Source organism: Euleptes europaea, chromosome 2 (assembly GCF_029931775.1).
Source record: "Euleptes europaea isolate rEulEur1 chromosome 2, rEulEur1.hap1, whole genome shotgun sequence".
Classification (NCBI taxonomy): Eukaryota; Metazoa; Chordata; class Lepidosauria; order Squamata; family Sphaerodactylidae; genus Euleptes; species Euleptes europaea.
The window spans coordinates 3477400-3500651 of record NC_079313.1 but is presented as its reverse complement, the minus strand read 5'-3'; the positions used below and the strand labels follow the sequence as shown (position 1 = coordinate 3500651).

The 23252-nt window shown below is 47.0% G+C and overlaps 1 protein-coding gene across 3 annotated transcripts in view; it reads right to left on the bottom strand.

Annotated features, from left to right (window-relative positions):
- Positions 1 to 23252, bottom strand: part of PTPRS (protein tyrosine phosphatase receptor type S) — a 156116-nt gene that overhangs the window by 97195 nt on the left and 35669 nt on the right. For all 3 annotated transcript variants that reach the window (XM_056845473.1, XM_056845474.1, XM_056845472.1), the window contains exons 4-7: positions 11170 to 11439; positions 6405 to 6986; positions 4733 to 4863; positions 4459 to 4603 (exon numbers count right to left, since the gene is read on the bottom strand). In XM_056845473.1, coding sequence (XP_056701451.1) covers positions 4459 to 4603; positions 4733 to 4863; positions 6405 to 6986; positions 11170 to 11439 — 1128 coding nt within the window. The remainder of the gene's footprint in view (positions 1 to 4458; positions 4604 to 4732; positions 4864 to 6404; positions 6987 to 11169; positions 11440 to 23252) is intronic.

Sequence of the window (23252 nt, the reverse complement as noted above, 5' to 3'; positions counted from 1 at the left end):
AACCCCTACTCCATGCCCAGAAGATGGCCAAGATGCCCTCCCTCTCATGATCTGCCTAAGGTCACAGAATCAGCAAATGTGTTGGTCTGCAGTAGAACAGCTTAGGTTTGAAGTTCCGTAGCGCCTGGGAAACCAAAAAGCTTTCTGGGGTATGAGCTTTCGAGAGTCAACGTTCCCTTTGTCAGATATCTGTATTTGGGGACGACATTGTCGTGAGGGCAACTGAGAGCGGCTGGCCTGGCCATTAGTGGGGTCTGGCGGTCAACCGTCTCTATGACTGTGGGAACTCCATTCCGAAGGGGACCAGGGTCGTGACAGGCACGGGGAAAGCCTAATCCCCTCCGCACGGCGCAATCCTGATCTGAACTAATCGGGCCCTCACGGTGCTTCAGAATGGAGTTCCTAGATGGAGGTTGCCATGCCAGACCCCGCGGGGAGGGGGGTCATGAGCAGATGCCTAGGGTTGCCAACCTCCAGGTGGTGGCACGGAGGCTCAACAATTAAATAGAAAACCACACTAAATAACAGAATCTGATTCTTCTAAATTTTCTTATACTTTAAGACAATTCAGTAATTGTGGCACTGCCATGTCTGTTTACGGGGTCCTTTGCCCGTGCCGTCTTATGTATATTGGGTGCTCGGTTCGCCCCATCCGACTCAGGATCGGTGAGCACAGGGCCAGGATACGGGCCCGGAACTTAGAAGCTCCCCTTGTACAACATTACATAAATGCACACCACTCAGATACAGATCTATTATTTTTTGTTCTTTGGCAGTTTGAGTCTAAACCTTTTCACATTCAGGATGCCAAAAGAATCTTATTACAACAAGAATCCAGACTGATTTATGCCTTCCAAACTTTGATTCCTAAAGGGCTCAATAATGAACTGGATCTTTCTTGCTTCATATAATTATTGCCCGATGCAGCCTGTCTCTTTAAAACTTCTTCCGTGATTTCTCCAACACCATTGGTTGAAGATGACTTAAAACCCTCCCCTTCTTTCTCTTCCTTACCGCTGCCATCAAAGACTATGCGCTATAGAATTGCTTTAAGACGCATTTACTTTTGGTAAGCCTTTGATATTGATTGTGTTATACTGACACTATGGTACATTCTCATTTATTTGGATTACTGTTAATGTAAAATATGTTTGCATGTGTTTTTTCACAGCTGACGGTCCACGGAACAACCGGCTCTTCTCAATACGTTTTTAAAGCCATGGTTGTCTCTGACTTGGAGCTGATGAAAGCCTTCTGAAATGTGCACAAAAGACTAGCCACACGTTCTCCTTTTCCTTTTTCCCTGTGTTGTACCTTTTTGGACTATTGGGACCGTGGTTGATTCAACTATGGACTTTTATGACCTATGAGCAAGTTACTTTGGGGACGTCTTTGGGTGAAAGTGTAAACCCTTCCCCCTCCTTCTTTTTGTTGGTTGGTAGTCGGGTTGGACTACATATTATTTGACGTTTTATTTGCATGATGTAATGCTTATATATTTATATTACATATAATTTTGAGTTATTCAGTGTGGTTTTCTATTTTCTATGTTGAGCCTCCGTGCTGCCATTTTCTATAACGTAGTTATTTCAGGCACAGGTATTCTGATTATTGTAGTAACCTCCAGGTGGTGGCTGGAGATTTCCCACTATTACAACTGATTTCCAGGCAAAAGCGGTGAGTTCACCTGGAGAAAATGGCCGTTTTGGAAGGTGGACTCTATGGCATTCTACCCCACTGAAGTCCCTCCCCTCAGCAAACCCCATCCTCCCCAGGCTCCACCCCCAAAAACTCCAGGTATTTCTTAACCCAGAGCTGGCAACCCCAGAGACGCCCCATCAAGTTTGGCCCTTAGGCGAAGCATAGGTTGGATAATTTCCCCTTGTTGAAGGGCGCTGAAGACAGCCGAACCCCCCTTTTTTCTGGCTCCGCTGGGTTATACATTATGGAGGGGGGCTCTGTCTTGACTGCCAGGCATTCAGCAGCTATTAGATTTTTAACTTAGCGCCAAGTATTGTTTTATCGTAAGATTATTGAATCTTGTTTTAATGATACTGGGAGTTTTTAATGAATATGTATTATGCTTATATTGATAATTTTATTGTTTTTACCTGCCCTGAGCCCGACCTGGCTGGGGAGGGCAGGATAGAAATTAAATAAATAAATAAATGTGGGGGTTACAGACATATGAACCGGCCTTATATGGAAGTCTACCCAGGCCAGAACTGTCTTAAGTGACTGACAGCAGCTCATCTCAGGGCCCCACCTCGTATAGGGTTGCCAGGTCCCTCTTCGCCACCGGCGAGAGGTTTTTGGGAAGGAACCTGAGGAGGGAGGGCTTTGGGGAGGGGAGGGACTTCAATGCCATAGAGTCCAGTTGCCAAAGTGGCCATTTTCTCCAGATGAACTGATCTCTGTTGGCTGGAGATCAGTTGTAACAGTGGGAGATCTCCATCTACTACCTGGAGGTTAGCAACCCCTACCTCGTAAGAGTTGTGGGGTTAAAATGGAAGGGCAGGGTGATGTACTAAGCTCATGGGAGATTTATGTTCCTTGGAAGAAGGGTGAGATAAAATGGCACAGATAGTGAATGCAAATTATTTGATGCGCCGGCAGCGGCTGGAAAGAACAAAGGCTATTTGTGGTTCCAATATCATTGGGGGAAAAAACCTTCGAAATCCTTTTGTCCGAGAGGACAATGGGGAAAATGAAATGTGTGCACTCACGGTGGGAAGTGAACTATCCCTCAAGTCATTTTTTTTGGGGGGGGGGGAAATAACCATTTCTGACCCCAGGCTCAGAAAACCTGCTCTCCGGCCCTCCAGGACTACAGTTCCCAGGGTACCCTGAGGGAAAACAAACAGCTGGTTCCATAGCTGAGGATGAGTCAGCTGGATTCTTTTCCGAAACCTGAGAATGTTTGCATCCTCCTGAGTTATAACGCTGGAGTAGCACCCAGTGGTCTAAATCAGACTGCGCAGAAGTCACCAAACAAAAGGAAAAAAGGGGGTGGGGGGAGAGAAAATAAACGGTCCTCCAAATCCAGCCAAAGAGAAACGAGGGCCGATGGGTGAAGGAAGGATGAGAAGAAGCAATACAAGGAGGCAAAGCCATCTAACTGCGAAGAGGGAAACGCTCCCACTTTTTAAGGATTTCTTGGGAGACGGGAAATGTTACTTGGCCTCCAGAGGCCGGTCACCTGCCCCCAGACCCCACAACACCCGCCCACCCACTCTCCTCGCGGCTACTCCAAACCCGTGGCCGAGTTCTTTGTATAGCAAAGATGAAAAGAGACAGGAAAAAACACAAAGAACAGCCTGCCACAGCCAATCATGCGGTTGGAACAGAAAAGAAAACGAAAAGGAAGAAAGGAAGAAAGGGAAGGGAGGTGGGGGAAACCGACAAAGAAACCACCTCACTCGAGGGGCAAAAAATAAATAAAAATAAAGCAAAAATCCGTGAAAAGCCCGGGTTGCAATATTGCCGGCCAGGGATTGGAGCCATCCCCAGGGCAACAGCAAAGGAAGACAATCCATTAAACTAAAACCAGCACTTCTTTATGTCCTGGTGTCACTCACAGCCCCCCCACTGGTGCCCCTGGCTTTTTTGGGGGGTGGGGTGCGGAGAAGCTGCTTCGTCCTACAGGCAAGGAAGCTCAATGATGAACAATGAGTTCCGGGGAAGGAAGGGGGGAGGCAAGAGCAGGGGGAACTCTTTCCCTCGAAACGATGGCCGTTACCATTCTTACGAAAATTCACCTGTTCCCCTGCCTCGATCATCGGCGATCGCACCCTGCCCACCCCTGCCCTGGTTCGGACTCCTCCATGCAACTCCGTTTTTGCTTCTTAAAGGGATCGGCAAACCGCCTCGCAGGGAACGGGGGGGAGCCATTCTCCCCCGCGGCATGCTCAACGCAGAAGGTCAACGGGATAACGAGTGTAGTTCATGTACACCTTGGAGCCGGTGGGTGAAGGACTGGGGAAAGACTTCCTTCACACAGGCTGGCAAACGGGCCACAAGGGGCCGTGTCATTACTGTAAGTTAAGCTCGATGACAAAGAGCGTCTCCACAGCATCGCCATGTTTTTAATGCAACTGAAAACGTAAGAATTTTCCCTGGAAAAGGCAGATCCCGTTTCTCCTGGATGGGTTGTGCCTCAGCACTCGGGAGAATAAAGCATCAAGCCGTCATCCCTCTCAACGCGGGCTGAACATCTCTCCCCCTCTCCACCCCATGTGGACCGTGAGGACTGGATGCGTTTCAGGAGCACAGCCGAGCCTCAAATCGAGCGCCACACGGTACAACAAATGAAAACATACGGCCTCCCCCTGCCACTGCCCTACCTTGACTCTACCCTTACCCCTGCACAACCGTTCCAGGCCACGGCGCCCAACCTCCGAATTTCCTCCCTGACTGAGATCCCCTGTGAGAATTCCGGGAAAGGAGAGAGACACCTACTAGACTGCAGGGTGCGCTCCCTGACCTCCGGGGTGTAGGCCCCAAGGCCCAAAGCGGAACGAGCGGCCAGCTGGAAGACATACTCTGTGTTGGGTTTCAGGTCTCGCACAGTGAACGAAGACGTGGGGTCAAAAGTCTTCGAAACCTGCAGAGCGGGTGGGGGTGCGTGGCACACACACAAAAAAAGGGGGCATGAACAGGCTTGATAAACCTCTTCTTCCTGTTTCACGTTCACACTCTTAGGGAGATTCCACCCACGGAGTGGGGTGCTCACCTCCTTTTGGTTCTCTCCTTTGTAGATAAGTTCATACTTCACGATCAAATCCTGGCGGGGAGGACTCCACGTCAATAAAATAGTGCTCTCGGATTTGGCTTCTGCTCGGAAATTCATTGGTTGCCCAGGAACTAATGGAAGGGACAAGAAAAATCCAAAAGATGTTACAGATTGAAATAGGGTGAGAAGTCAAGAGGGCCAGCAAAGTAGAATAATGCACAATAATGACATTAAGACAATAAGATATGCTGGATGTTCAGACAACACAAATCTGACATTTTCGGCTAAAGCTCCGTTATTTCTGTTAATGGCCACAGCACTGATATTTAAAGGTGAGACTGTGGCCTTTTATGCATGGCTGTTTCCCTCACAGTCACCCCTCTGATGACTTTGGGTCTTTGCGTGGATTATACTTGCCATTTCCAACAGTCAGAGGCCGCCTCGCTCTCCCCCTGCATTTCCCTGCGTTTTCAAATTTGAGATAAAACAGGTCTCTGAAAATTCGGGCAAAATGTGGGGAAACATAGGAGGAGAGCCAGGCGACCTCTGATGGTTGGAAATGGCGTGCACAATCAACACAAAGACCCAAAGTTGTCAGAGGGGTGACGGCAAGGAAACAGCCATGCATAAAAGACCTGTATGAAAATGCATCCTGTCTGAAGCAGAGATTTCTACTTAGCCCATCAGTGTGATAGGATACAACCAACTAACTGGTTTTGGCTCAATTCTCAGTTTACGGAAGCCTGAGAAACGTGAACTGGTCTCTCCCCACGTCTCCCTTTTTCCTTCAAATATTAAGCAACATAGAGCCACCGAGATGCCCAAGAAAACGGCGCCAATTCTCTGGGCTGCTGTCCAGTGTTTGGGTTATCAGGACAGATGTAGAGATGTAAAAGATCTGGAAATTTTGAAGCTCTGGGACAAAACCTGTTTTTGCCTCTGGGGAAAAAAATCAGAAATGCTGGGGGAAATTTAAATATATGCAGTACTTCCCTTACTTTCACAACAAACCTAAACATCTTTTACTGATTGACCAACATAAAATGCATCATTTATGACTTACTCGGCATGTAAAATTTTACTATTTGACATATTTATGAGATTTAATGGTATACATATCTTCATTTTCTATAAGAAAAACTGCAAGTATTCACAATACTTCAGAAAGAGTTGCAAAACAATCGCATCCTATGCTACCGCAGAACTTGTATCTTTAATTTTTGGCACCTGAGATGCAGATTCTTGCTTGGCAATGTGTGAGGCAGCTCCCGGTGAAAGCACAGTAGTCAGATGAAAGAGATCTCGAAGGGATGCCCTATGCTACTCTGACTTATCCTTTGACTAGCAAAACCAGAATAAATTATGCAAAAATAGTTCCTCCTGCTCAAAGAGAGAAATAATGCAAATTTACTTATAAATGGTGCAGAATTGTTCCCCCCCCCTTAAAGCACAGAATATACACAGACCCGGTAATTCCTGAACAGCAACATAACCACTTCCTTCTTAACATGTGCACCGCTCCCGCACTGGTGGCTCCGTATCCAAACAAACCTAATGGAAGGTCAAGCCACCTGTGGTGCAGCCTGAGGAATACAGTCCACCATATATTGCCACACCTAGAAAGCAGGTGTGTTGCACGCATCGCCGGCCGTACCTGTCTCCGAGGACTCACCTCCTTGCTGCGTTTTCACCTGGATGGGATCCGAGAGGGGCCCGTCTCCTACCGAAGTGAAAGCCAAGACCCGCACCGTGTACGTTTCCCCTTCCAGAAGGCTGCTCACTGTGGTCAGGAGGCTGTCGTCGACGTTGTGTTTCTGCCAGTTACTGACGGGCTGGTCCGGTTCCATGGTGTAGTAGACCCGGTAGCCTCGGATCTGCCCATTTGGCTCCTCGGGCTCATCCCACTGGATTATCATGGTGGAGGCGCTCAGCATGCGACCTTGAACATTCCGCGGGGCGCTGGCCGGGGCCTGCTCTCCAGTTCTGGTCACGACAGGTTCGCTCGGGGGGCCCTGCCCGATAGTGTTCACGGCCGACACCCAAATCTCGTATTCTGAATTGGGGCTGAGCCCCCCGATACTGTAGCGTGTGGTGGTGATGTCTTCTTTGATCTGGTACGGACCATCTTGGCTCTTTGATTTGTACTCAATAACGTAGTAAGACACCGGGTCAGGATTCCCCGAGTCCCAGGTGATTGTGATGCTCGTTGCAGTGGTCTCTGTCACCACGGGAGTCCCTGGTGCCTTGGGGAGTGCTGAGAAAAATTGGGAGGCATTAGCTTAAGCACAACCACATGCCACCATATGTTAACATTGCGCGTAATTGGCTAGTTAGGGCGTCGGGCGCCGGCAGCACGGGTGTCAATGGTAACGCGGCTGTTTGGGAAAGAGCCGCTGAAATATTCCGAACCTAGTTACGCATACTTTATTATCCTCCTTAAACTGCTCCATCAAAAAGGGAAACTGTTCGAGCTCAGCATCTGGAATCGTTAATGTGAGCTCGGAGCTAAAAAGGAAACCGCTTGCTCGTGAGCGCGCCGGGAGGGGAAGCCGCGCGGTATGAAAACGGCCAGGTGCCGCTTTACATCAGGGGCTGACTCGGCAACGGGAAACATCCAGAGAAGTCAGGTCTCCGTGCTGAACTGCTTTTACCGTTACGGAGTTTCTTCTAGTGTTCAACTGTAATCTACCCCCTGGTAACTCATGCCTGTTAGATCTGGTCTTCCCTCCAGTCCTTCAGAGAGCAAATCCATGCCCAGTCCCATGAGCCAGTGCTTCAGGCACATTAAAAAAGCAATGGTCTCCCCCGAGTCTTTTCTTTTCCAGGTTAAAAATATCTGGTTTATTTAAACCCAGGGTTCCCTGAGGTACACATGAAGCTGTCTTGTACTGAATCAGACCATTGGCTCATCAAAATTAGTACTGTCTGCTCAGACTGGCAACGGCTCTCTAGGGTCTCAGGCAGAGGTCTTTCACATCACCTACTTGCCTAGTCCCTTTAACTGGAGATGCCAGGGATTGAACCTGGGAACTTCTGCATACCAAGCAGATGCTCTACTACTCAGCCACAGCCTCTCCCCTGTAGTACCCATGGGTACCATGGCGCCTGCCAATACTTCCTTTGGTGCCTACCAAGCTTTTCAGAAAGTGGGTGGAGCCACTGTAAGGATCCCCACAATCTAATGAAAGAGATCATAAGAACATCAGAAAAGTCCTGCTGGATCAGACCCAGGCCCATCAGGTCCAGCAGTCTGTTCACACAGCGGCCAACCAGGTGTCTCCAGGAAGCCCCACAAACAAGACGATTGCAGCAGCATAATCCTGTGTTCCACAGCACCCAGTATAATAGGCCTGCTCCTCTGATCCTGGAGAGAATAGGGATGCAGCATGACTAATATCCATTTTGACTAGTAGCCATGGATAGCCCCTCTCCTCCATGAACATGTCCCACTCCCCTCTTCAAGCCTTCCAAGTTGGCAGCCATCCCCACATCCTGGGTCAGGGAGTTCCACAATTGAACTATGCGTTGTGTGAAGAAATACTTCCTTTTATCTGCTTTGAAGCGTTTGCCATGGCTGCAAAGTGGGGAGGGAAGTATTGCATTTGGCTCTATCTCCTGTGGAAGCGATTTTAGAATTCGGCGTTGACTCCTGTGGCAGCCCTTTTGGGGTGGCGCTCCCCAGGCCCTCTCAAAATTCCATTGGTGCTCGCAGACTCAAAAACGTTGGGGACCCCTGGTTTAATCTCTCCTCACAAGACAACCAACCTTCTACTGCACCCACTCTTTCGCTTATGCACACTAGTGTTTGCACACATTCACACAGCGCCTGTTACCTTGGCTTGATCAACTCCTCCACACTCAGCTGTCCTCAGCCTTCCCGCTCCCCTGAACAATTCTATTTGACCTCTCAGAACCGCACGGCATCTTATTTTCCCTTATAAGGCTCCATCCTCTCTCTCTCTCTCTCTCTCTCTCTCGATGCCCCTAATGTAGGGTTGCCAACCTCCAGGTACTAGCTGGAGATCTCCTGCTATTACAATTGATCTCCAGCTGATACAGATCGGTTCACCTGGAGAAAATGGCCACTTTGGCAATTGGACTCATATGCCATTGAAGTCCCTCCTAGGGTTGCTCCAGGTACTAGAGGGAAATCTGCTATTACAACTAATCTCCAGCCGATAGAGATCAGTTCCCCTGGAGAAAATGGCCGCTGGAGATCAGTTGTAATAGTGGGAGACCTCCTGCTAGTACCTGGAGGCTGGCAACCCTAACTGAGGCGCATTCTTCCCATCCCTCTTACTGCTTCCTCTGTACTGCATTTCAGATTTAAGTTCCTTGGATCAAGAGCTTTTATGTTTGCTGCTACTCTAAAGAGCCTCGCACAACGAAACATGCATGCTCACACACAAACCCACACACAGATCTGTACCCAAGCTGGTGAAAATACTAGATGACAGGTACATGCAGAACTGACATGAAACACACATGCTTTTCAAACAAGAACAGATTCAGCTGGCCATGAGAACATGCATATATAGATGTTTTGATACCAACAGACAGCATGGCTCACGGGGCGTCATGCTGCTCTTAGTTACAGCTGGACAGTTTTAACCACGTGCACAGATGTGCCCCACGACTCGTTAGCAACTCAGGCATGTGCGCGCACACCAACGCAGGCTTCTAAGCACATGTCCACGAAAGTGTCAGGAGCATGCTGGTGGGATGCTCAGCGGTGGCGAAACACCCAAGTATTCTTGCAAGGGGAATCTCCAGGCATCCAAGCCGGGACTAGAACTCCAGGCCCAAAATCAGAAGAAAAGCTCTTCAGATCACATGAAGTCATGAAGCTGCCTTATACTGAATCAGACAGATCTTTGGTCCATCAAAGTCAGTATTGTCTACTCAGACTGGCAGCCTCTCTCCAGGGTCTCAGGTAGAGGTCTGGAGATGCCGGGGATAGAACTTGGGACCTTCTGCATGCCAAGCAGATGCTCAATCACAGCCACAGCCCCTCCCCTAAAAAAAATCAGACTCTTGGTCCATCAAAGCCAGTGTTGTCTACTCAGACTGGCAGCTGCTCTCCAGGGTCTCAGGTATAAGTATTTCACATCACCTACTTGCCTGGTCCCTTTAACTGGAGATACCGGGGATAGAACTTGGGACCTTCTGCATGCCAAGCAAATGCTCGACCACTGAACCACAGCCTCTCCCCATCAACAGAAGGACAGAGGTAAGGAAATCCAGCAGGCCAAAAGGGCTGGGCATGCAGGCAAGCAGACATCCAAAGGCAATCAGGGTGGAACGGAGAAGGCAAATGAATGAAGTCTCGGAGATCAAACCAACAGCCTCACTAAACACCCCCAAAGCAGAGCCTGGCTTGGAGTTCCAGCCTTCATAAATCAATTAAACTCGTGCTAAACCCAGTGAAGAATATTCAAAAAATAGCACCAATGACAAAATGGAAACTCCACAAACAATGATTATATAGGCTTATAACAATAAATAATTATATATATCACAAGCCACGATTGTGTTATGTATTTTTTTAATCACAAATTACTAATGCACTATATGTGCTTTTAGAAAGTCATAATCCCTAGTATACAAAGTTACAACAACTAACACACAGAAGTGCAAAAATTTCACCAGCAAACCTATAGCAACCAACTTTGCATAATACAACTGGCAAAGTCCATGAACGCACAAATAGTAACCAGATGGGTTCCAGCGCAATTGCTGGTGTAACACAGTCGTGGCTTATGATATGTATATAATTTATTTATTGTTATAAGCATATAGAATCATAGAGTTGGAAGGGACCACCAGGGTCATCTAGTCCAACCCCCTGCACAATGCAGGAAATTCACAACTACCTCCCCCCCACACCCCCGGAGACCCCTACTCCATGCCCAGAAGATGGCCAAGGTGCCCTCCCTTCTCATCATCTGCTTAAGGTCATAGGATCAGCCTTGCTGACAGATGGCCATCTAGCTCTTCTTAAAAACCTCCAGGGGAGCTTACCACCTCCCGAGAAGGCCTGCTCCACTGAGGAACTGCTCCAACTGTTAGAAAATTCTTCCTAATGTCTAAAGGGAAACTCTCTTGATTTAATTTCAACTCCTCGGTTCTGGTCCGACCTTCTGGGGCAACAGAAAACAATTCGGCACCCTCCTCTATAATGACAGCCCTTCAAGTACTTGAAGATGGGTTATCATGTCCCCTCTCAGTCTTCTCCTCTTCAGGCGAAACACACCCAGCTCCTTCAGCCTTTCCTCGCAGGACTTGGTCTCCAGACCCCTCACCATCTTGGTTGCCCTCCTCTGGACCAAACCCACAGCCTCACTAAACACCCCCAAAACAGAGCCTGGCTCGGAGTTCCAGCCTGGCTATACAAGCCGGGAAGGTGGAAGGCTGGACGGAGCACCGCAGCGACTTACATTTCACGGTTATCTGTGCGACGGCTTCGATTACTCCCAGGCTGGACATGGCCACGCAAGTGTAGTTGGCGGAGTCCTTCACGTCCGTCAGCTCCAGAACGTTCCGGCCGACCGGCATGTCGTCCTCCGGGGTCAGGTCTTCCGCCCCCTGCATCCACTTCACGTACGGCATGGGCGAGCCAACGGCCACACAGGTGATGTTCACGTTGCCGCCGGGCATGATCTCGTGGCTGACGGGCAGGATGGAAAAGCGAGGGGCCACGCGGCGAACTGCGGGCGAAGCGCACAGAGGTAACAAAAAAACGAAACAAAACAAAAAAGAGAGAGAGAGAGAGAGAAAAGAAAGAAAGATAAGGGGGGAAAAAAGGAAAGAAGAGCAGAAGAGAATTTAAATATAGATGGGGCTTTAATTATCTGTCGTTCCTTCATTTAAAAATAATAATCTGAAATTAAAAAATTATTGGAATACCAAAAAAATCAATCAATCGAAAGGAAAAAAAAAACAGAACTTCAAAATAATTTTTACTTTCACAAACAATATATAGAATATAGACATAAAAGCGATATTTCATAGCAACAGGGTTCCATTGATCAATTTTTGACCCATCACGGCACAAATAAATACACAAAAATTTATTAGCAATTTCTCATCTTTAGAAGCAGCAAGAGGTGGCGTTTCTGAGCTGGGACTCTCCCCTCCCCGGGATTTGGCGGATTTTTCTCTCCCTACCCTCTGAAGACAAGCCCCCCGTTTCCAGATGACGGTGCTTCCTCCTTTTTCAACTGTGTTCACTTCCTAGAACGTGGAATAGGCCTCCTGCCCCCAATTCATTTTTTTCCCAAAAGTTACTCTTCAAGCAACTTTGTCCCCTCCAGAGACAAAAGAGATAGGCAGGAGAAGGGTGGGAAGATGGGTGAAAATAGGGTTGCCAGGTCCTTCTTTGCTACCAGTGGGAGGTTTTTGGGGTGAAGCCTGAGGAGGACGAGGTTTGGGGAGGGGAGGGACTTCACTGCCATAGAGTCCAATGGCCAAAGCGGCCCTTTTCTCCAGGGGAACTGATGTCTATCAGCTGTAGATCAGTTGTAAAAGTGTTAAAATGAGGCCTAGGCCTTGATGTCGCCAGCGGGATGACACCACTTTTATTGTAGCGTTTTTGCTAGGGTTGCCAGATCCTTTTGCTCCGCTGGCGGGAGCTTTGCGGAGGCATGGCTGGGATGCGTGATGCACACACCCTGCCTGACACGAGCCCTGTATGATGCGCCGACGTCACTTCCGGTTTACCCGGAAGCGACGCGGATGCTCTAGCAATCTCTGCTGAAACTCTATGGTTTTCATAGAGCTGAGACGGCGTTTGCTAGAGCATTGAGCACCTCCCCCCTATCTGGCTCTCTTTTGCCTGCTGACCCTCAGCTGGTCGGCGGGCAGCCTGGTGGATTGGCGGATTTTTGCCCGCCCACGCCGTGCAATTGGCAAGCCTAGTTTTTGCCCAAATACCAGAGCGTCTCCCTCGTCATTGGTGACATGATGACATCACTTCCAGAATTGACAAAGGGTACCTGGCAACCCTACGTGGTGGTGCCTTCAAGGACAGACTTTGGGGCAGAAGACGGGGGCTCCAGCTCACAAGGGGGCCCCAAAGCAAGCTGCAGCTTCCCAGTTATATACTCTATCATTAGGGTTGCCAGGCCCTCTAATTATAAAGTTTACAAAGTGTACCCCGGAAGTGATGGGGATGCTCTAGCACATTCCTCCCAAAAACTCTAGGATTTCCATTGAGTTTTTTGAGGGATGTGCTAGAGCATCCCCGTCGCTTCCTGGTTTACCCCGGAAGGGACGTTATTGCACCAATTGCACCCCCCTTCAGCCGGCCTGCTTCTGCCCGCCAGTCAGCTGAGGGGCGGCGGGTAGGCCTGTTAATTGGCCGGCAATTGCCTAACATTAACAGGCATTTGGCAACCCTATTTATCATCAGCAGCAGCATTCCTTTATTGGCATAAAAACACAATTCAAAAGGTTACAAACGGAAATGTTAAAAGGTGCCCTTTATAATATGGTTAAACCCTATTTATCATTGGGGTGGTCCATAAGACCATTGTGTAAAGCAGGAGTCTCCTTTTTGAGCACGTGGGTACCTTTGGAATTTTGACACAGTGTGGTCGCCAATGCCACATTGCTTAAAAATCTGCACAGCCAATCAACTCTTCAATGGACAATAGCCCCACCTGGCCCCGCCCACTTTCGAAAAACACCTGGCGGGCGCCCGGGAAGGTGTTGGCAGGTGTGGGGGGTCTCCTGGTCTAGAGTCAAACATGACCTAACTGCATTGGCCAGTAAAGCAGATCCTCTGGTGCATTAGCTGCCCACCAACTTAGACTGCTTTGTAGGAGCTCCGGCGTGAGACTGGCGTGGGGGTTACAATTGGGGCGACCCAAACTAGGCATCGGTTAAGGGGGAGGAGCAAATGGGGACAGGGCTTGTTTTTGGCCTGGAGGTGGCCAAACGTTTGCTTGAAGTTAGGAGACCGCGCAAGTCCACCCCACCCGATGAAAGAGAGCTCTTCCTTCCCCTCCCGCCCCTCCCTGAAGTGAGAAGGAAAAAAAAACAGATAAGAGGGGTGGGTCGGGTCAGGGGGGAAAAAAAGATGAGAAACTCTAATGAAATTTTTGTGGTTTTTGGGTATAGAAACCCTAACGAAGCCTCTTTTAAAGATCTGACATGATTCCATCGATAGATGCAGCTCTCCAGAATCACAAACATCATGCAAAAGAGGTAAACGAGATAAGAAAAAAAAGGCAGAAAAGAGAAGAAAGGAAGATTTCAGAGGAGAGAAGGAGAAGAGAGAAAGGCAAGGGAGAAAGAGAGGCAAGAAAGAGAGACAGGGGAAAGAAAATGTAGAGCATTTGTTCTTTGTTGTGTGGGCCGCTAGCAAATGCCCACATGGATAAGGAAGGAGAGAGCCGGGGGGAGGGGGGGGAAGAGAGAGAGAGACAGAAGGGGGGAAGGGAAGAGGAACCCCACTTTTAAAATGCTGCATACTCATTTACTTATAGCGTGATGTGAACCAATGTGTTAGGTTTACATTGGCACATCCCAGCCCTGGCAGAATAATAATAATAATAATAATAAAGATAATAAAATAGAATCAATAATAAGAATAACCATAAGGAGGAGAAAAAAAAAAGGCCATGAAAAATAAAACACAACTTTTTCAACGCTGAGGGGTGGGGGGAAATAAAAGGAACAAGGGTGGATGTTCTGTGCATCTCCTTAGCAGAGATGGGATGCAGTTTCCAGACCTTACATGAGGGGAGAACAGAAGGCAAGAGGCAGCCTGGTTTCCGGTGGCTCTAATGATGGCTACTTGCAAATAAGAGGACAGAGGACTTCTGGTTTTTCCTTAACTGCTGCACAGAAGCACGAGAAAGCGCTGACGGAAATGCTCAGCCAGCAAGAGGGCCAGACCTGAGGGGAATCGACGGTCAGGGAACTTGCGAGGGACGCTAGCCGCCCGTAGCCCGCCGACTGCTAAAAATGGCTCTCGGCATCCTTTAATCTGCTCGTCGGGAGGAAGATTCAACAGTGCCTCGATTCCCTGCCGGTGGTCTCCCTAGGGGCGTGAATTTGGTCACCAGCGGACGACGTTTCCCTGACCGAGCTCTTCTTACGTTCCTAAAAGTGGTGGAGACAGAGCCTAAGCATGATGAAGTAGGGAAGAGGATGGGTCAATTTTACAGGGGTGTGTGCGAATGATACCATAGGTCTTCTTGGTTGTGGCACCAAAATTATGGCATTCCCTTCCCAGGGAGATCCGCCTGTCCCCTTCTATGATTACCTTCCGCCAGTAGGTGAAGACTTTTGTTTCACCTGGCGTTCCCTCATTGATTCTCACTGACCCTTCTTGCCGTTCATGCGTTTTTATTTGTTATCTTTTAATTTTAATACATATTTATACCTGTTTTTAATGTTGTTTTAATGTTTTCATTGTTTGCTGCCTCGGGATCCCAAGTTGGGTGGAAAGGCGACTGAAAAATGGAATGTCTTTTTTAATTATAGAGCTAGAAATGTGGAAAAGAACCAAATCAAACTTAGATAAAATATAAGAGCTTTAGGTAATAAGTAATAAATGTGATAACTGATATGGAAAAATATGTGATAAACGAAGAGTAATGTAATTCAGTGAGGTTGACAATAGAATTGTAATTTTGAATGACAAGTTTCATATACATTGGTATATTGAGTTTATATTTTAATGTTTTAATGTGTTTATGGGTTGTTTGAGTTTGTTAAAATAAAATTGTGGAAGAAAAAATGTTTTAAATAAATAAACTTATTGGTGACATCTTAGAAATAGATTTCCCCCCTCTTTTATGGCTCATAGGATTCCTTGCAAGGGATGCAATCATGTATGCGAGGGGGCTAGCATTGCAATTTTTTACCTCCGGCCCAGAGAAATTTCACTTGGGCTAGAAAAGGGTTTCGGCTCCCGACCTCCGAGGATTTCGGTATTTGGCATGAGCTGGGCAGGGAGGGGTGACAGGCCAGATTTTGGTTGCGGTAGCTCGATGGAAATTACAAAACTGGCTCCATTTTCCGTTCGCAGTCCTACCCAGTCCTTTCCTAATGCTATACAGCTCTGTCACTTCAAAAGGAAATCCCTACTTTACCCCCAATTTCAGGAACACGTTGTCTAGCAGGTTTATGGTGAGTCAGAGCACTGGTCTAGCAAGGTCAGTATTGCCTGCTCTAGCTGGCAGCGGCTCTCCTGAGTCTCAAGGGGAGAACTCACACCTCACCTACTACCTTACCCCTTTTATCGGAAATGTCAGAGGTTGAACCTGGGACTTTCTGCATGCAAAGCGAGGGCTTTTCTCACTGAGCCACGGCTTCTTACACCTGGGTAAGAGTTCAAGCATACATTTTATTTTATGCAGTCCATAATAAAGACATTACTCAAATCAAAAGAGTAATGAATACATCCTTTGTACACCATCAGGTACTGAGGGGTCTAAGGGGGGCCCTTTTTCATATTGTGGGCCCCTACCTGGAAGGTGAGAGATTCAAAACAGATACAGGGAAGTATTTCTTCACACAACGCCTAGCTTGACTGTGCAACTCCCTGCCCCGGGATGTGGTGATGGCTGCCAACTTGGAAGGCTTTAAGAGGGAAGTAGACATGTTCACGGAAGAGAGGGCTATCCATGGCTACTAGTAAAAATGGATCCTACTCATGATGCACACCTATTCAGGATCAGGGGAGCATGCCTATTCTATGAGGTGCTGGGGAACACAGGCAGGATAATGTTGCTGCAGTCGTCTTGCTTGTGGGCTTCCTAGAGGCACCTGGTTGGCAGCTGTGTGTACAGACTGCTGGACTTGATGGGCCTGGGTCTGATCCAGCAGGGCCTTTCTTATGTTCTTATGGAGGATAGAGCTATCCATGGCTACTAGTCAAAATTGATACTAGTCATGATGCACACCTATTCCCTCCAGGATCAGAGGAGCAGGCCTATTCTATGAGGTACTTTGGAACGCAGGGAGGATAAATGCTGCTGCAGTCGTCTTGCTTGTGGGCTTCCTAGAGGCACCTGGTTGGCCGCTGTGTGAACAGACTGCTGGACTTGATGGGCCTGGGTCTGATCCAGCAGGGCCTTTCTTATGTTCTTATGATTCCCGCAGGTTCAAATGAATCCTGTTCCGCACCCCCATGTGTGTAGAGTGGGAAGTCTGGATGGAGCTATGGGAGAGAGGTCAGTCTACGTAGGCGAGGGGAAGGAATAAAACTGAGCGGTATGAAAATGATGCATGTGTGGGTGCCTCACCTGCAGGCAGCGCAACTGGATCATGCTCTTGAGTTTTTTTCCCTGTTCAGTTTCCCAGGAGTCTGATGCCGGTTGAGCGTAGGGAGACCTCCTACATTCCAGACTTCATATGGGTTTACATTAATGTTGCTATCATGGCTTCCCTCCAAAGGATCATGAGAATTCTAGTTTCATGGAAGATCATCTATCAGAGATGGCTAGCTTCCACCCCCAGAACGACAGTTCCCAGGGCGAAAGGATGATGTTCAATGCATTTATGTATTCCAGTGAGATTTCTTTGTTTCAAGATATTTTCAAGGTAATTGGGTCTAATGTAGGACTATGCCCAAATGCCTATGGGCTGGGCCAGTGGCGGACTGACATTTTTGGGACCCTGAAGCTTGAACTGTTATGGGGGGCCCTTCACCAACAGCAACAATAGGGCAACCTCCAACAAGGTCCAATGAGGCCTTGCTGCCCTTGCAAGGACCTCGAGGCCCAAATGGTGGAGAACAGGGTGGTGGGGTGGAGTCCTTGAAAATGGGCCATACAGTGAGCCCCTTCCCACCAGCAACGAGGTCTGGGTAACCACTGTCATCTTCTTCAGTGGGGTTGTTCTATGGCAGATGCACTGGTTCATTCTCTAACAGAGAGGTAGGAGGTCATCATAGGGGGCTCGTTAGGATAAAGAGGTGGAAATCTTATTTTTGGTGTTAAAATGCACAAGCGAGGCGAATGCAGCCAGAATGGAGAATTCGGATGCCTTTTTATAGTTCCGATTGGCTCTAGCCTAAGGGCTGAGCTACAGAACTATTAAGCTCTGCACCAACGAAGGATTCGAGGATCCAGCTGCCCAAATGTAGGCTACGAATAGATTCTGGCGAGCTCAGTGAACCCATACAGCTGGGGGTTTGGGGGCTGCAAGACCCTGAGAAAATTTTGAAATCTGACCAATTACAGGGACATTTTGAGGCCGTATGAAATGGGTATTAGAGCACATTCTAAGGTCAATATTAAGTACTTCAACCCATTGGCTTATGATTCTATCACTAAAATAGCCTTTTTTTTAAAATAACAAACACTTAAAAAAACTATCGAGTTGGAAAAATTGTTGAAAAAAATCACTCATTAAAAAAAAAAGTTGCTTCGGGGCCCCTCCAGGATTAGGGGCCCTGAAGCTAAAGCTTCATTCGTTTCATAGTAGACCCGCCACTGGACAGGGCAATGGTGAGAGAAGAGAACGGAAGGCAGCTCTTGCAGAATTAACAAATTTAGAATTCAGCTTGGATGGACACGCTTCAAAGCCATGTTTCAATTTAACCTGTTTTAACCATCAACGATTGTATGCTATTTCTGGTGGCCGGATTTACAATAGCAACTAAATGGAAAGCAGAGGAAAGCCCTACCATAGTGGAATGGAAGAGCAAATTGGCGAAATAGGCATTTATGGTAAATCTCACAAACTATGTTAACAGGAAGCCATCTAAAGAATTTCAAGAAAAATGGAAATCATATTAGTTGCATTACTCTTTAAAAATTAACAAAATAAGTATATCTTGTTTAAGTATTATCTGGGGGGAGATCTCTAAAATATAAAACAACAAGTAATATTATAAATAGTTTTATATATTACATGATTCAATAATCCAATTTAATAATAATCCATTTTTATAATAATGTTTAAATTTTAAAATGGTATTTTAGAAGTATCATATAGAAAATCTATGTTTTACAAAAAGATTGTTACGATTATTGGTGAACTATCAGTGTTTTCGTTAATATGTAATGTTGTGTTACTGTTTATTGCAAAGAAGAATATTGTCTCTCATCACTTTTTTTTTTATCCATACTATCAAGTTGCTATCCAGATGTAATGATTGTGATGTCTGAAAGGTCAGACTTTTAAAATCTATTTTAAAATCTGACTTTTAAAATCTATTTTTCCCTCCTACCCAGAAACTACATATTTTAGTTAGAAATCTATTTTTCTATTATGTATTCCTATTCTTCTATATTACGTGTGTGTGTGTGTGTGTGTGTGTGTGTATATGTGTGTGTGTATATATATAAAAGCACTGATCTCGTCTGATCTCAGAAGCTAAGCAGGGTCAGCCCTGGTTAGTATTTGGATGGTAGACCACCAAGGAATACCAGGGTTGCTGTTCAGAGGAAGGCACTGGCAAACCATCTCTGTTAGTCTCTTGCCTTGCAAACCCCATAAGGGGTCGCCATAAGTCGGCTGCGACTTGAAGGCACTTTACACACAGAGACAATAAAAAACCCTATTTTTTAACCTATGCTATTTCCCAGAGCTATGGAAGGATATTTGTGAACTGATGTGACAAGGAAAAACGGTCTGCTTTGCTCAAGTACCTAACCTCAGGGGAGATCTACGTGAACCACCCAAAGAGAAAATGGTAGAGGTGGTCCTGGAGACATCTCAGCAACTTCCAGAAACTTCTTATGCTATAGCCTATCATCTCCCCTCTCCCCCGATCGTCTAAGTTCAATTGCTTGGTGCCTCAAAAGAATTATGTTTTTTTTTTTAATGGAGCCACGAGAAAACAGTGCCGGCCACGTTGGAGACAAGATGGTGAGACCCTGAAGAACAAAAGAAAAAAACAGAACATCAGTTGGAGTCATGCAGATAGGTCAGGAGTTTGAAAAGGGGGTGGAAGATGTGAGTTTTTTCAAAAAAAGGACTGAAATATGTCGTTTCTGGGTAGGTGGGGGAAAAATAACAGCAGGTGCTGGTGGAAGAGAACTTGTGGGGAGGGGAGGAAGGGGGAAATGTATAACTGAACAGACAAGATCGGTCAGCAAACGGCATTAAAATCAGCAAACAAACAGGAAGGAATGCAAACCCAGAATTGTCATGGAAACAGAAGAAGACAGCAAATTTGAACTAAGTCTAGCACTTGGGGGAAAAACAGAGAAGAAAGGGAAAGGAGTAAGAAAAAGAAAGGAAGGAAAAAGAACAAAGGCAGAACTGAATCATCGGTAAAACAATAATTGAACTGGGAGAAGTTCTGTGAATCGAAGTCTGAAGGGAACCCCAACTGTTGCTCTCCGTTTGCTAGAGCGAAGAAAGAGACAGGGGCAGGGGACGCTCGGAAAATGCCACGGCAGGGAAGAAAAGGAAAACTGGGGGCTGTTTCCATTCAGTGTGCAGCAACCCAGGATCTCCCAGCACAATCGTAGGAGGGATGGAAGAGTTTTGGGGAGCTTAAATGCAAGCCGAGAAGACAAAAACAAACCAACCAACAAAAAGCCTGCAGAAAACTTTGGCAGCACCCCCAGAATTGTAAAAGGGGGTTTCTCTAAATTTCAGATGCCGGCCTAAAGGTGGGCAGCCTAGGGGCAACATCTCTGAGACAGAGGTCTTTTATGCAAAGCTGTTTCACTCGCCATCAGCCCTCCGACGGTTTTGGGTCTTTGTGTTGATTTATGCATGCCGTTTCTGACCGACAAGAGGTCGCCTCGCTCTCCCCCGCCTTTCCCTGCGTTTTGCCCGCATTTTGAGAGACCCGTTTCATCTCAAATTTGAAATCACGGGCAAAACGCGGGGGGGGGAAGCAGGGGGAGAACTAGGCGGCCTCTGACAGTCGGAAACGGCGTGCATAGATCAACACAAAGACCCGAAGTCGTCGCAGGGGTGATGGCGAGCGAAACAACCGTGCATAAAAGACCAGAGACCCATCTAAAGCTTTTTTATGAGGGAAGAAGATTCTGGAAACTCCTAAGGTAGCTTGTTGCACCTCTGAATTGCTTCCAATAGTTGGGAAGCTCTGCTTTACTGCACTTCCGTATACCTTGTTAACTCATTCCTTTTTGACCCATTAGTGAAGGTCACCATAAGAGCAACAGCCATGGGAAGTACTTTTATCTGTCTGAAGACTACCACAACATTTAATCTTTCTTCTAAGGTACCCAGAGCCGCCCTTCAACCTTCTATTCTCACTCATCTCCCAAATCAAGGGTGGCCAACTGCACCTGTGAACAGGAGACTGACACTGGAAAAGAAAAGAAACCTTTCTTATCTTCTGATTGAGGGTCTTGTGAGCCAGCTCTCAGCTAGAGCCCAACGAGGGTTTCCTTTCAGCCCTGCCTAAAGATTGCCATCACCTATTATAACAAGAGCCTCGCTGGATCGGACCAGTTGTCCATCTAGCCCAGCATCCTATTTCACACAGTGGCCAACCAGTTCCTCTGGAAGTCCAACCACAGAGCCTATCATGGGCCGCTTTTCACTTTCAATCCAGGTTCCGAACCATGTTGTGTTGTGCGCAATACTCAGCGCTGGCTCATCTGGAAAATACCCGAGAGCACCGTTTTGAACCCTGGTTTGAAAGTAAGAGAACTAGTGACAAGGGGGCTACTGTTGTTAGCGGGATTCGTGAGAACAGAATAAACGGTGGCTCGCATACTTCAGCTATCTTGTGAGGGCCTTCCCTTCTCCAGAAGTTCAAACTTTCTGGCTCAACGCTGTTGATGGCTTAGCTTAAGTCAGGGGTGTCAAACTCAACTGTTATGAGCGTGAGATATTGACATAAATATCACTTGGTTGGGCCGGGCCATGCCTCGCCAGTCCAGATCGAGAGTTGGGGTGGTGGCTGGCTCACGGGCTGGATAAGAGCTCTCAAGGGGCCGAATCCGGCTCACGGACCTTATGTTTGACACCCCTGGTTTAAGTTCCTTTTCTGTGTGGGACTGGACGATCCAAGAAATGTAGAGCTGCCACCAGTCTGCCTATCCTTTTTCCCTCCGCCGTTAATTCCCCACTATCATACAATGCTCAATGTGATACCGCCACACTGTGTTTTTCTGTTCCCATCACCCAAGAGCAGGAGTGGAGAATCTGACAGCGCTATGACATTTTTTTCAAGCAGGGCTATGGCAGCTGCACATTTCCTGTAGCATTCGACTGCACTCTTAGTTAAACTGTTTCATTTATGGACTTGCATTTGGAGGAAGGATCCAAGCGGGATGCAGGGAAGAAGCAGGATGGGGGCGCACAAGGTTTTGTTTTTTTTACAGACCTGGTCGCCGAAGAATTAAGGATCCAGGTTTGGTGGGCAATTAAGCCACCACAATCCGCCCTTGGAACTCAATCCCAGGATGCCGCTGGAGAGAAAAGTCTGAGGACTGATCAATTTTTTAAAAAATAACTGATTTTGTTTTCTTTTTCTTTTCTTTTTTGCAGATTTGCCCGTGAGAAAGGAAGAATTTGCAGGGGCCGGAGGGGAGCCAAGTGCAGGAAAAAAATGGTGAGCACGAACTTCAAACCCCGATTCACTTCAAATCAAAACGAGGAAGAAAGGCGAGGGGCAGGGGGGAGCAAAATAAGATAATCAACCAAAACACGAGAAAGAGGGAAAAAAGTTAATTTTGTTATAAAAATAAAACATGGGGGGGGACTAAATTTTTTAAGTAACCGAACTAAATATAAAAGTGGGAGTGACCGGTTTGAAAGCATTGCACAAAACCGAATGGTGTTAAACATTTTAACATTCAGCAAGCCGCTGCTCCGAATGAGGTGAGAAGGCGGACATTATTGGCATTTTGGCGAGACAGGAGGCCATTCCGTCTTACTCCAAAATGAAGAAGGGGGGGAGGGAAAAGGGGGCCAAAATAATGTACAGCCTCTAGATTTGTAGTGAAGATTAGATTACACCTGGCCTTCCCTCCCAAAACAAGGTGGTCTCTCTCTGTCTTCCTCTGTTCTCCTCTCCCGAACCCTTCTCTGATTGCAAATTTCGGTTCTAAACCCCACCCACGGGCTACCACCAGGTGGATCTGGGCATAATTTATTCCTGCCCTGCTTCTGTCCTTCCAAAGGACAAAGGGTTTCTCTCCTCCACTTCTCCTTCCTTCATCGATTTAGACATTCAAAAGGAGACAATTTGCGACTGGTGCCCGAACGACTCAAGATAATCCCCCCTCCATGCTATATCAAGCAATATTTCATCTGAACAATCCCTAGACTCCAAGTTTCTCTTTCTTCTTTTGATGTAGGTGTTCATTGTAAAATTTAATTTGCACAACAGAAGAACAAAATCATTTTCCAATTTGAATTTTGAGCGGTTCTGGCACCAACCCTGTAATATTAGATGCAGGGTATGCGTGGGTGCGCGTGCTTTATTTTAAAAAAAATTAAATTAATGTGACAAGGTGTAATCTAAAATTTCCCCCCTAAAACAAAGAGAACAGCAATGCAAAAGGCATAATAGACGGAAGCAGGCAGAGGTTTTTTTCAAAATCACTTGTAGCTCAGTGTTCCTGCA